General features: G+C 41.5%; 1 protein-coding gene across 1 annotated transcript; it reads right to left on the bottom strand.

The window, feature by feature from the left end:
• Window positions 1-440: 440 nt before the first annotated feature.
• On the bottom strand, window positions 441-12977 carry LOC307136835 (uncharacterized protein). The gene is made up of 3 exons (XM_079834150.1): window positions 12881-12977; window positions 12302-12424; window positions 441-2018 (listed from the first exon to the last, which is right to left on the bottom strand). The coding sequence occupies exons 2-3, from the start codon at window positions 12357-12359 to the stop codon at window positions 1033-1035; spliced, it is 1044 nt and encodes a 347-aa protein (XP_079690276.1). The 5' UTR covers window positions 12360-12424; window positions 12881-12977; the 3' UTR covers window positions 441-1032.
• Window positions 12978-15121: the final 2144 nt, after the last annotated feature.

Raw genomic sequence — 15121 nt, 5'->3', positions numbered from 1 at the left:
CTACACAAATATTTGTAAGCGACATCATACGGCAATATTTCCAGTAAGCTGTCAAAAGCTAGCCAAAACTAGGCAAAATATAGTCTGAAAATGTAGTGTTTTTCTGATAACTTACTACAAACATATATCCTCTGCAGGATCAAGTCGCTCTTCAAAATGCAACCTTTCATCGTCTGGATTGCAATCTTCCTCAGAGGAAAAGGTGAATTCTTCCTTGATGTCCAGAATCAGCTGAAGGCATCTTTACCAGAGTAGCGCGCCGTCCTCAATGCACTGAACGTTCAGTGAATCTGATGTAGAAACTTCATGTTTTTGTGATCGCGATGCATATAGATCACCTGAACTATTTACCATGTGAATGATGCCGGGGTGTGGCGGTCTCAACTCATTACAGGTAATGAAGGCAGAAGGAAAAGAGTGTACATGGTTTCAAACGGATTACATAAACTGAGAATTTTTATTAAAAAATTTCAGTTCAGTTAAAAAGTAGACATTTTAAGCGTTATGTATACATCTCTCTCATGTCTGTGTGGCAAGTATTTGCTAAGTTACAGTTCATTTTCAGACACATTTCAGAATCAACTTCACTCATAGAGAGAAAAAAAAAAAGCACAACATTTAGTTTTTATTGTGTATACACATATAAAAGTAGAAACTTAACAGATTTGAATGATGTATAACACTTGTCTGTATGTCAACAGAGTATTTTGAGTCTCTTTCGCACATAAGAAAAAGTCATGCCGGCGCGATCATCGTCTTCTAAGGGTTAGCTTCACTGCCAGACTAACTAAATTTATTTGTACAGCATATGGAGTAAATTACTTTTACTACATTTACTCCCCAACATAAAAGCGTTCCTACTCAAATTGGGACATATCTCCCCAAATTCCAATGTTGAACAATCAATCTTCAACAATCCTTTATATAATTTTGACAAATTTCTATCTTTGATAATGCCAAGAAATTCCAACGTTTGCTTTATCAGAATCATATCAAACTTTTTACTTGTAAGCGATAGATCTGAACCTGAACTTACTTAGACAACTTCGGGCAATACTTTTGCTTATGAATCCGTAGACTAGATAAATTGGTGAAACTCTTCCCACATGAAGAGCACTGGTGCGGCTTCTCTCCAGTGTGAACTCTCACGTGATCTTTCAAGGTTCTTGACTGAGCAAAACTCCTCCCACAGTGTGAGCACTTGTACGGCTTCTCTCCGGTGTGAATTCGCTCATGATGGTTCAGGTGTCCTGACTGAGTGAAACTCTTTCCACAGTGTGAGCACTTGTACAGTTTCTCTCCGGTGTGAATTCTCTGGTGTATTTTTAAGGCATTGGATGTGATGAAGGTCTTCCCACATTCAGAGCAAACATGGGGTCTCACACCAGTATGAACACGCTCATGCTCTTTAAACTTATGCAGAAATATAAAACTCCGTCCACAAAAAGAACAAAAGTGAGGCTTCACACCAGCATGAACTTTAAGGTGAGATTTTAAGTATGATTTCACAACAAATGTTTTCTCACACTGATCACAACTAAATGATCTCACTCCAGAGTGTGAGCGCAGATGATTTTTGAGATTACTTTTATGAGTGTAACTCTTACCACACTGAGTGCATGTGAACGGTCTTTCTCCAGAGTGAATCCTCATGTGCACATTTAAGTTTCCTTTGTTAATGAAACTCTTTCCACATTGACTGCATGTGAATGGTTTTTCTCGAGTGTGAATTCTCATGTGCTCATTCAAGTTTTTTTTGTGGATGAAACTCTTTCCACACTGAGTGCATGTGAACGGTTTCTCTCCAGTGTGAATCCTCATGTGCACTTTAAAGTTTCCTTTCTGAATGAAACTCTTTCCACACTCAGAGCAGGTGAAAGATCCTTTGACTCCAGATTTTCTGGCTCGTTTTTGTGTGAAACACTTTTCAGTCTGTGAAATGACGGAGTCTTCATCTTCATTTACAAACTGAGGTTTTTGAAATCGATGCAATTTGTCCTCATTCACTTCCATCAGGTCTAAAATAAACATAAAATTCACAATTCAATTAAAGAAGGAACAAAATGAAATATAGCCTCAAGGACTCAATTTAGCACTCAGTAATAAACTAGATTTGTTTTAGACGCATTGTTTTATATCAGTTTTCATCTTAAGCCCAATTCACACTGCACCAACAGACGGCAAACAGACACTTCATCAGTCGTAATGAACTTTCATTATGATCAACATGGATTTAACTCGCACCGTGTCTTAAATTCTCCCCATTAAGCCGCATTTTCCCTGGCTCAAATCTTTGATTTTGTTCTTTTTTTTTTCTATAGAAAGACAAACAGTGATGAAAGCCAAAATATTAAAATTCAAAGATGTATATTTTTTGGGTAATCCACGGTTTTGCAGAGGCTGGGTCAAAATGACATTTTCAGTGGTTGAAAACCAAACGCGGGTCACTTTGCACACAGTTAATCCTTTTTTTTTCTTTTAAAGAGGAATATTGGAAGAACAAATCATGTTGAACCTAGAAATGCATCTCATGTTTTCGATCAACACAATTGCATAGAACACACCTGTCTGAATGTAATAAAAATATTTTTCCAAGGTTTGCATGACTGCATTTCTAAAAGTATTCATATTTTCAATGGTCAAGAACGTCTAGGTTACGTATGTAACCCTCGTTCCCTGAGGAGGGAATGGAGACGTGTGTAGTGACTAACGAATGGGGGTTTCGCTTAGAAGCCAATTACCTTCGGGGAATTTAACAGCGCCCAATGGCAGTGCCAATGCCATGGGCATGCGGAATTTGCATGCGTAACTCCGCCCCACCTCGTGGGTATATAAGGAAGTACGCTGGCAACAATCGCATTGTTACTGCTGCGGAGCGAAGACTGAACTCCGCGTTCCAGTAGCAGAGTATAATCCAATATAACAACGCCACTCAGCTGTCTTCCAGTGCCCTGCGTAAGTGTGAGATCCCTGCCGTATATGGCCGAAGGACTCCCACTTAACACAGGAATACCAAGGTACACTGGGAAGCATATCCCAGTGAGGGAATGCCAAGATGCCTACCCGTAGGGAGGACTTAGAGAGTACACATATGACCTGCTAAGGGCTGCATATGGAAGAACTCTAGGGTACCAGCCGAAGGTGGATTTTTAACCCTAGGGGTGGCAGGGGCTTGCCAAGGGAAAGACACCTGCTCACTGAGGAGGCTTACGGTGGAAATACTCGCGTGGGGGTCGCCGGAGGGGAACCATGCACACGGGGCACCTGGCCAGACATGAGGGTCTGGGCTCTGATGAACTGATGTCGGCGTCGACAGTGCTGGAGATATTCAGGGCTCTCGGGGAGAAATATTGCACTTTAATAATTATTTAATCAACATCATCCTCAATAAACCCGTCTCCAGCATGTTGCCCCCGGTCCCTCGAATATTCTGATCTATTATGACCTCCGAGCTGTAAAACTGCCAGAATAATAATAATAATAATAATACGCTGTTTGTTAATTGGTCAGAGGAGAACTGGCACCCCGACTGAGCCTGGTTTCTCCCAAGGTTTATTTTTCTCCATTAGGTCACCTAATGGGGTTTTGGTTTCCTTGCCACTGTTGCCTCTGGCTTGGCGTGCTCAGTTGGGGACACTAAATTTTTCAACTAAACATCGAAATACATCTAAATAATAAACTAAATTAACCATTTAAACTAAATTACTGATCAAATTATTGATCTAAAGCCCACACTGTCACTGTATGATACTTGAAATTTTTCCAGAATGGCTATACAGCTGAATAAAATTATGCTGCATTATTTTCCTGTTTAACACTGTAAAGCTGCTTTGAAACAATCTACATTGTTAAAAGCGCTATATAAATAAAGTTGACTTGACTTGACTTGACTTGACTCGGGGAGCTCACCTGAGGAGAATATCGCACGTATCCAGTCCGTGGAGTGGAATGGTGAGCAAGCGAAGACCCCGGAGCGTAGACCGCCCTGGTGGTTGATGTCCGCTACTGTGGCCGTGTTGTCTGTCCGGACTAGTACGTGTTGACCCCTCAGCAACGCTCGGAAGCGGTGCAGGGCGAACCGTACTGCCAGCAACTCGAGGCAATTGACATGCAGAAGGTGCTGGGGTCCTGTCCAGGAGCCCGCGGCTGCTTGTCCATTGCCCATGGCACCCCAGCCCGTGGAGGAGGCATCCGTTGATACAACATGCCTGGAAACTCGTTCTAAGGATGCTCCGGTCCGTAGAAAACTGAGGTTCGACCACGGGGTGAGCGTCTGTAAGCAGGCCTGAGTCACTTGTACCCGGAGCGTGCCAGACCGCCATGCCCATCTCGGGACTCGATCGCGTAGCCAGTGCTGAAGCGGTCTCATATGCAGCAATCCGAGCGGCGTTACCGCGGCTGCAGATGCCATATGCCCCAGGAGCCTCTGAAATCGTTTCAGTGGAACCGCACTCTCGCTCTCGATTTGTCGGAGGCAAGTCAGCAGTGACTGTGCGCGCGCTCGGCGACCGAGTCGATATCCATACCGAGAAAAGAGATCCTCTGCGCGGGGCAAAGTTTGCTCTTCTCCCAGTTGACCCGAAGGCCCAGACGGGCTAAGTGATGGAGCACTAGATCTCTGTGTTCGCAAACCTGCTCTCGAGAGTGACTCATTATGAGCCAGTCGTCGAGGTAGTTCAGGATGCGAACCCCGTGCTGCCGGAGAGGTGCAAGGGCTGCCTCGACAATCTTCGTAAAGACGCGAGGGGACCGAGATAGCCCGAATGGGAGGACCGCGTACAGATATGCCCGCCCCTCGAAAGCAAACCGTAGGAACGGTCTGTGTCGAGGTAGGATGGAGACATGGAAGTAGGCGTCCTTCAGGTCGATCGGTGCAAACCAATCGTCCGGAAGAACGCATTCGAAAAGGCGTTTCGCTGTCAACATCTTAAACGGAAGCTTGTGAAGGTAATGGTTCAAGATGCGCAGGTCCAGGATTGGTCGTAACCCACCGGTCTTTTTGGGTACAATGAAGTAGGGGCTGTAGAACCCGGACTTCATCTCGGCTGGAGGGACAGGCTCGATCGCACCCTTCGCCAGTAAGGTGGCAACCTCTGCTTGCATGACAGGGGCATTGGCCCCGACCATAGTAAAGCGGACTCCCCGAAAGCAGGAAGGAGCCTGCGCGAACTGAATCGCGTAGCCGCGCCTGACGGTCTTCGCAACCCAGCGGGACAGTCCCGGAAGCTGAAGCCAGGCTCCCAGATACTGCACCAGCGGGGTCATCCGGACCACAGACGTACCCGGTGTGGGGCAGCGATGCAGCGTTACCGGCCCGGACAAGGGAGGTTTTGGGCGTCCCGGTGTGGGGGCACGGTTAACGGCTGCGTCCTGACAGAGGAGACCAGGGAAGGACGCACGTTCCACTGGGGTCTGCTCTGCCAGGGGGCTGGCGACAGAGAGGGATGCGAGTGGCGGGACACGTGGGTGGCGCGCACGGTCATCACCGATCTCTGCTGGCTCAGGGATGGGAGTGTTAATTCTTTCTTTGACCAAATTAGGGTGCTGCTGACCCGGAGGCCAGCAGCTGAACAAAGGATTCTCCCCCGGCCCTCCACCGGGGGAAGGAGTGGTCCTGCTACCATCTCCTCAAAAGAATTCCCCATCCCTGAGCCGTCCGTCTCAGGAGAGCGGGGCGGGCTGAGCGGACTGGGACACCTTCCTACAGCGACCTCCACGACCCGGCCCGGGTGAAGGCTGCTGCTGGCGCACGCCCCCAAAAACCAATCATCGAGCCGCGAGCGCTCGGGACAGGGCGGAGGGTTCCACTCTATTCCAAGACTCGCGGCTGCCCGAGACAGCATAGCTGTCAGCTCTCGGCCTGACTCGGGCAATGCTGGCACGCCCGAAGGCAGCAGCACAGCCGAGTCATCATCCTCAGAGGACTCGAGCCCACCTTGTGATGCGGTGACCGACATCGCATCATCCTCCGGAGCGCCAAATGAGATACGCGGGGGGGCCGGAGCAGGCCCCGCGATCTCCGCCTGGACACTCGCGGGTTGCGGAGCGCTAGAGGGGGGTGTGGCCCGAGGCATGAGCGTCGGGGCTTTGTTCCACACCGTCACCCTTAGGTCACCCTGACCACCAGCCGAAGTACCGCCCCTCGGGGGAACGGTAGATCGGGGTGTGGTAGAGGGGACTCACTTCATTACGTAGGTCATGGAGTCTAGACCGCAGCACCGCGATGGTCATGTTCCCGCAGTGGGAACATGACTCATCCACAAACGCTGCTTGAGCATGCTGAAGCATACCAAGCATACCAAGCAGAGATTGTGCCCATCGGAAGAAGACAACGACCGGCCACACCCAGAAGTACACGGGCGAGACATCCTGAAAAGGGCGTGCCACGTGTAAGCTCTTTTGTGAGAGGAAGCTTCGCAGAGACGCCGAAGCGCCCAGGGACCACTGCGCAGATCAGCAGGCAGGCAGTATGCGATCACTGGAACGCACCGTAGACACTAACGCCTCTGGAAAGCTGATCGTCTTGAAGGCTGACAAAGACTCAGTTAGCAGGCTTGAAGGAGTGAAGAGATACTCTTGGCTCCAAAGCAGAAACATAATGCAATGTTGCCAGTGTACTTCCTTATATACCCACGAGGTGGGGCGGAGTTACGCATGCAAATTCCGCATGCCCATGGCATTGGCACTGCCATTGGGCGCTGTTAAATTCCTCGAAGGTAATTGGCTTCTAAGCGAAACCCCCATTCGTTGGTCACTAACGTACGTCGTAGTGACTGAACGAAAGGGAACTAAATGTGTTTCTTTTTCCACACAGCTGATACTTATCGTGTTTAAAAAGGAATGTCTTAAGAATAAATAATGTTTAAACAATGTTTAAACCAGAAATGTATCTCAGTTCCCTCTATGAAAATAATTGCATAAAACAACTCTCGGAGTACCAAAAACCCACTGAAAATAGTCATGTTGAGGCACATTAACTTTCTCTCAAATGTGTAATTATGAGAATCTATATTTGAATGAGTTTCAGGGATGTTTGGAAGATGGGACACTGTTCATTTTAACAGCTTCTGAAGCCACCAAGAGTTAAAATATGCAATTGTGTGTTTTATGCAATTGTTTTGATAGAGGTTGTTTTTTATGCAATTGTTGCAATTGTTTTGATAGAGGGAAACAAGATACATTTCTAGTTTCATTGTTATTTGTTCTTTAGACATTCTTCTTTAAACATAACTATCAGCTGTTAAAAAGGGGGGGTACCAATATAGATGGGACTGAACTACACTATATTGCCAAAAGTATTGGGACACCCCTCAAAATCATTGAATTCAGGTGTTCCAATCTGTTCCGTGGCCACATGTGTATAAATTAAACACTAGACATGCAGACGCTTCTACAAACATTTGTGAAAGAATGGGCCGCTCTCAGGAGCTCAGTGAATTCAAGAGTGATACCGTGATAGGAGCTTCATGTTCTCCTGTTTTAACTGATATATGAGACTTGATGCTAACTGCTAGAATGGGTGAGGAAAAACGAAGAAAAGTAGAGGGAAGTCAGGCACCCCAAAAATGTTCTAGGTCTTTTAAACATGAGTAAATGATAAACTTGAAGATTCAGCACTGGCTCAATCGGGAATGTGACCGTTCCATCGACTGTCTCGAGTGTCTTTCACAAGCTCTGAAAGGTAATGTAAACGAGATTGCACGCGTTGGCGATAATACATAGACTGACATTGTGTGAAAATGTGGACTCAGTGTTAAAACAAATGTGCCTCTTAAATATATAAATAGCCAACAGGTATCGATTTAACATTTTGCATGAATGCATCATATAGTTAGACATTAGATCGATGTGCCGATCTATATGTATTGTTACACCCCTACCAAGTAATTGCCTGTTTTAAGGGCTTTGACGATTAATTGTCTGTTTTAGGGCTTTGCCATACATTTTTTGTGTGCTTCATTAATGAATTATGATTAATTTAATCCTTTGTAATTTTTTTTGGTGTAAGACTACAGTTAACACCTTTAAATATTAAAGTACTTTTTTATTGAATTAAATTTTGTAAATAACTGACACAAATCACAACAAACTGGCACATCACAGAAAAGGCCATAAAATGTATAATTCATATACAGCAGGGCTCGACATTAACGCTTGTGCGCTTGTCCGGGACAAGTGGATTTTTTGAAGGGGCAAGTGAAAGAGAATTTTGCTTGCCCGATTGACAAGTAGCCTGATAAAACGTCATTAACAAAAAATAACTAGGGAATCACCCAAATGCAAGAATGATTCTGCATTCATTAGTGTAAGTGGCGATTGACAGTGAATGATAATACTGTATAATTAACTGACGGTAACTAACGTTGCGCTGTTGACGCTCGCGCAGCCTCTCGAGGAGAAATCGAAACAAATGTGCACCACTCACACAGAGAAACTCAATTAACACACTGCCGTAAAAATGTAGAAATGTGGAGTTTATTTATATTTATAACATGATACAGTTGCAATGTCACATTACCAAGAGTGCTGTTTTCCTGAATAACATCACGACTAAAAATGACACTGATTTCATATGACAGTTCCAAAAACAATTATTAACATTAAGTCACTTACATTTTAGATGCAATATTGAGTGTTTTTGTTCTATTTCAGCAGCGAAAATAGTTCCAAAAGATCACAGCAGAACGAGTGTCACAGCAACAGCGTGTTAGTGAATGATTCAGCGTTTTGAATGAATCGATTGAATCAAAGATTCAATGAACTATTCGTAAACGACTGCCTCATTCTTGAATGAATCAGTGTTTGAACGAATCGACTCAATGACTCACTCATTCAGACGGTCACATGCTGCCACCTACTGGTGGTTTAGTTTCATCTTTCCAACATTTCTTATTTGTATATTCAAAAAATATTTAAAACAATCTCATAACATTATTTAATACAGTTGTAATTTTTCAGTGTAAATTATTTAATTTGACTGGTAACAGCCAGTGTCGTCTTCCAATTTAATTTATTGATCCAATTTAAGAATATAAAAAGGAAATCTGAATCATAGCCTATATTTAATAAGATTAGGGGAAAAATGCCATTTATAAAAGGTACAAATATCACAAATATGCATATGTCAAAGCTGATTGAACACTGGTGAGAATATTGCTTCAGAATAAATTTTATGTACAACACACACAAACATTTTTTTTTCTTCTTTTTTCGGACAAGCACATTTTTTACTCGGACAAGTGGATGACAGATTTACTAGTCCGAAGGACAAGCACATGAACATGCTTAATGTCGAGCCCTGTACAGTATGAACTAATAAGTGATCTATATAAATGACTGGATTGCTCATGACGTCATCATAAAAAGCCGTCGCGGCGCCATGTTGGTATTTTTATGTAAAGATTGTTAAATTAAAGTTAAACTAAATTAAATTAAAAGTTGTTTTTTTAAAAGCCTAATAAATGTTGAAATTGGTAGCTTTCAGTTATACTGTAATGTAATGTCATTAATGTTTCATAAGTTTAAGTTTATTATTTATTTGACAGGGACCATGTGCAAGTACATTAATCTTACAAAAGAAAAGATGCTTTACACCAGATTTAGCTACTAGGGATGCCACAATACTCAATATTGTATTGAACCGTTCGGTACAGCATTCACGGTTCAATACGCGCTTGTGAATTGCGATTTTTCGGTTTTGCATTTAATTAATTATTTTTCTACAAATTCTATCTTTTGCCTCTATCCCAATATACTGAACAACGCAACATACATTCACATCACACGTTAGTGGTAGAGTTATACTCACGGAACACTATAGTTATTCACAATCACGAAATGTTCATTATTTGCATGCGTTTTACAGCCTTCATTCGCGTGCATATGCACCGTTTTACCATACGCTTCTCCGAGCGCGCGCACTAAACGCTTGTCAAACACGTGATTACTGAACTAGGTAGTCTTACTGCGCTAATCCGGTCAAATACACACAAGGTTAACAAACACAGTCAGTTATCTAAAGTGAAAGTAAAATCTGCGTGTCTGTATATTAGATGCACGCAGGTCTTAAATTGACATCAGCAGCCTAGTGAACACACTGTCCTTAAAGGGACAATTCACCTCTAAAATTATGTCATTATTTACTCACTCTAATGTGGTTTCAAACCTGTATTCATTTCTTGATGACAGAATTTTCATTTTTGAGTGAAATATCCCTTTAAAGTTACTACAACAACAAAAGAAAAGATAAAATCCCTCACTGCTCTTGACTGAAAAACTTTAATACAGTAGCTTTAATAAGAATCAATGTTTTATAGTGAAGTCTATGTAGTGTTTTAAATTTACATTTATTCATTCAATTTCATACTTAAATGCTGCTGTACAGCTCTGAGCTGCCAGTGTAAATCTTTATAAATATTTATTTTATATTTTACAATACACTAGGAATGTGTACAAGGGTTTTTTTTAAGTAAAGTTAAGTTTAAGTAAGGTTTTTCCTTTCTTTTAAATAAAATAAAGAAAGAAAACAATAGACTTTTTTTCTCCTTAACCTCTTGCTGTTCCTGTCGCTTAAAATAGAATAGCAAAAAACTGATGTGACAAGCCATCAGAACCGAACCGAAAAGCGTGGTTGAAAACCGAGGTACGTATTGAACCGTGGACTAACTGTATTGTTGCATCCCTATTAGCTACAGCTAATTTCCATCCGCAGTCCCTGGGCAGATAAAACAAAATATATACATCTAAACATCGATATATATAACTCACTATCTATTTACAACCTCATTTACATTTACACTTCAGCCTAAGCTAACCCTGTACATACTGTTTACAATCAACCTTTTAAAATTGCTACAGTCAATTCTTACTAAACATTAACATTAATCAGTGCTGACATAGTTGGTTTTCTAATAATACTAATGATGTAAAGTAACTTTTACATCCCTGTAAATTGGCTCCAAATCTCAGGTGAAAATTGTCATTTTACAAACAGTGTTCAGTGTTTTGTAGAATATAAATGTATATTTACTGAGTATATTTACTCAGTAAATATACATTTGTTTAATTTAATATTTTGGCTTTCATAACTATTTGTTTGTCTTTTAACAAAATAAAATTTTTAGCTGGGGACCTCTGGTTTAATTGACATGGAATGACCCAAATATTAAATTAATAATAGATTACTTGTCAATAACCATAATTTTTTTTAATTATAACAAGAAAAGGTTTTTAAATGTTTCAAATATTTCTGAAAAGTTAAACAATAAGTATTAATAATTTCCACGCCAATCAGATTGAAATATACAGAGCCCCTAAAGTGACGTGGTGGTGGAAATTTTTTTGGATGGGAGGAATCAATACCTTCACTGTTATTAGAAAAAATATTCAATAACTTCACTGTTATACAGTGTAATGCGTATCAAAATCAGTAAGCAATTACAAAAGCTATGGTTGCAACTACTGTATTTTATCTGGGTATCAACCTCATTTGTGTAAAGAATAGGCCTACTTAGCTATGTGCTATTACTTTTATTATTTTTATGTGCATTACTTGCCAAACTAAGCGTTGTAGTATAGCCAGTAGGATAGTGTGATGTGTGAACTGAATTTAGTGACAGTACAGTGCATTACAGTGAAGTTAGCTGAATATTTTTCATAATAAAAAAATCCTAACAATTATGCAAACGCCAATTTTATCAAACTAAGTGTTGTAGTATGACTAGTATGGGTCATATAGACCAATTTATATTATAAGGCTTGTTTTGAGTAAAATTAGGTTGCGGCTCGTTGTTTACGTTAAAGAGGTATCATTTGTGTTTTAACAACGTTTAGCTCACGAGTTATTGATCCAGGAAGTTTGAATCATGAATATAGGCTATTGCCAATTTTACCGAACTTATTAAACTAATCACTAACTGTATTTCTTTATACTTAAGTCCAAGTTCAAAATAAAACTCTAATCGCTCCATTGTTAGTGTGAGCTGTTTGAAACACTGCCAGTGGGACATTACTTGCAAATATCTTTGCGAGGAATCGCAAAAGATTTGGGGGGGGAAAATGTCCTCCCATCCTAAATTTTTTTCACCACCACGTCCCTTTAGGGGCTCCGTAGAAATACATTACATCTGATTGGTGTGTCGGATACAGTGTAGTCTATCAGTGGAAAGGCGTTGGTGTCTGTCAGATCTTGTTTTCACCAAACACGATGAATCGTAATGAGAATGTCTGAGAAGTGGCGAGGTGTGAATTGGTCTTTTATGTTCCTCATCAGTCATTAAAGAGAATGAAGGAAAACACCAACCTATTTGTTCCTCTGTCTCTTCATCTTTTATTCTGCAGGGTTCTTCCTCAAACTCCATCTTTACAATAGTATGTCTGTAGTTTCTCCTGGAGTAATTCCTCCTGCTTGCTTCTTCTTCTTCTCCTGTGGGAAGATGGGAATATTCCCAGCATTTAAACTCTCATGAACGGCTGTGGGAGCGGCTTCACTGACTGAAGGTGTGAATTGTGGTCGCTGTTGCTCATTTAGCAGATGATCATCACACTTACAATCACTCTCAATTATCCAGCTTTAATTGTCTTACTTAGACAACTGTTTAGAAACAATTCAACTCCTCTAGCTGGTTTAAATGTTGCTCTTAGATTTGATTTAAACATTGTTTAACATGTTTCATTTGTTAATTCCATAAAATTAAAACAACTCATAATCTTCACAATTTGTAATGTGAAAAATAGTCAGTAACGAGTTTACGTTTCTCGAGCGTAATGAACATAATTCGGTTCATTTCGATTAATTTCTAAGTGATTCACTAAATGAACCGACTCATTTAGTCGTTTGGATTTAGATTTGTCCTAACAAATGATAAATGGATGTACTCACAGTGTGAAAACATCAGATTTAGAGCAGAATGAGCGGCTGTGTTCCACTTCTCATGTTTATGTTCTTCCCTCGCTCACTTCTCTTCTTCTTCTTCTCCTAGACTCTGATGTGTGTCGTTGCTTCGGTTGCTCGAGCGCCTCCTCTGGCGGAAAACAATCGCTAGAAAACTATTTTCCCTTCAGGTTTTCAAACCTGTACTAGAGACACCCCAGCCCTGCACATTTTGTGTCTCCCTCATTTATTATCACACCTGATTAAACTCATCAGCTCGTAGAAACTGAAATTAGAAACTTGAAACTAATTTGGGTGTGTCTGATAAGAGACATACAACATGTGCAGGGCTGGGGTGTCTCCAGGACAGGTCGTTTGAGACAAACAAAACATCTTATTTGAGATTATACAAAAGCACTAGTTATCTCCCCAAATATGTTTGATTTGGGATAAATATTCAAATTTAAAATATCAGATAAGGAGTTTGCAATTTTATCTTCTGGACTCCTTCAACTGCTGCGTGTTTCTAGCCTGGCTCCGCCCTCCTACGTACTTCCGCTCAATTTTCATTTTCCTTCAGTACTACGTCTGGGACTGCGGTGTATGTTTAGGTTTTCCCCCGAACAATTTTTTACCGGTCCAATCAGCGAACAGAGGGAGTGGCTGAGAGCGATGACGTTGATGTCGTGCGCTAGTTTGAGTTGTAGTTCAGTAATGGCGGCGGTGAAAGATGCGAGTGTGTGGCAGCGCTGACGAATGTCCAGAAGTTAAGAGTGTGGCGAGGTGGACGAGCGAGCGAGAGCGGTGTGCGTGATTGAGACACACCGGTCTCGAGTCCTCTCATGAGGGAGCACGGAGGCATATGGGTCATTCCTGGGATTCGGTAATATTTCAACTTGTACTTTTTTAATTTTTGAACTACATATGATTACATTTCTAAATACCCCACATTATTAGGCACATATCAAACTTTTAAAAAATCATATTTTCCCATCTCAGGCATTAAAGACTTTTTATTATTTTGAGTTTTTTTCAGATGTGTACACATTTTATTCTCAACCCCGTAACAGACAAAATTTAATTAGTTTAAACAGGATTTTACACAAAACTTGTTATAAAATCATCATCTACCTACTGCTCATGTGTCCCTCATACCAATTCAATGACTTCAAATGTAACATTTATGATCATTTTCACATTTGTATGTGATGGAAGTTACAAATATCCAAATTGTTTGTCCGTGGTCTCTTTATTTTAGTAAGAAAAAAATAATTTAGATGTTTCACTAAAACCACAATTTTACTGTGTTAGCCTTTAACATGTCGGGTGGTAATCAGCAAGAAATGCTTTAATTTTTTATTGTCTTCCTTATTTTATTTTCCAAAAATATTAATGTGACAGGGTTGAGAATGCTGTGATGGGGTTGAATACTGTAGCAGGGTTGAAAGGACACACTGGCCTACTTTTAATTTGTATTTGTTTATTACGAAAATCCCTCTTTGAGACTCTATTTTATTTTAGGCAACCATGTAATAAAGACAGTCATATTTAGTTTTTACTTTATTATCTGAACTGCAGTGAGAATTTAAACAAAGAAAACGGCTCGGGTTATGACTATAACCCTTGTTCCCTGAGAAAGGGAATGAGCACTGCGTCGTTCCGACGAATTTGGGGACGCTCCCTTAGCAATAGCGTGTCTGAAGTATGAATGAAACTATTCCAATCCTGATTGATGTTGCGTCATGACGTAGTATGTGACGGCATACCCAGAAGCTACATAAGGGGGGCCGGCGCATAGTAATGTCAGTTATCGCGATGAAGCATGCGCTCCAAGCGTGACGAGGTGTGGCGACGAGACTCAGGGAACAAGGGTTATAAGGACGAGCGACACCGGTGAAGGACGAGAGAGGACTAGGCCTGGATTTTAAGTTGGGTTTTGTTATGTTTGTGCGCGGCAGTCGTCCGTGAGGGGCTGCCGCTTTTACTTTCATTTTGTGTTTATTATTTGATTAAAAGTTGTTAAACGTTCGCCGGTTCCCGCCTCCTTCTTCCCTGAACAAACGAACTCCCGTTACACGGAGCAAGAACAAACACTGCTGATGTTGTGGTCCGGGAAAAGTCTTTTCCAGCTCGCTCCGTTAGTGGTGAAGGAGTTGCTGAAGCCGTCCGTCTCCCACCACCCGCGAGAAAAACCCAGGCTGAATTATCGACTTTTGACAAACACCAAGGTCGTGTGGTAATGTAATTGCT

The sequence above is a fragment of the Gobio gobio genome (genome assembly GCF_949357685.1).
Source record: "Gobio gobio genome assembly, chromosome: 14".
Classification (NCBI taxonomy): domain Eukaryota; kingdom Metazoa; phylum Chordata; class Actinopteri; order Cypriniformes; family Gobionidae; genus Gobio; species Gobio gobio.
The sequence above is the reverse complement of the archived record's forward strand: the minus strand, read 5'-3'. Positions and strand labels throughout refer to the sequence as shown.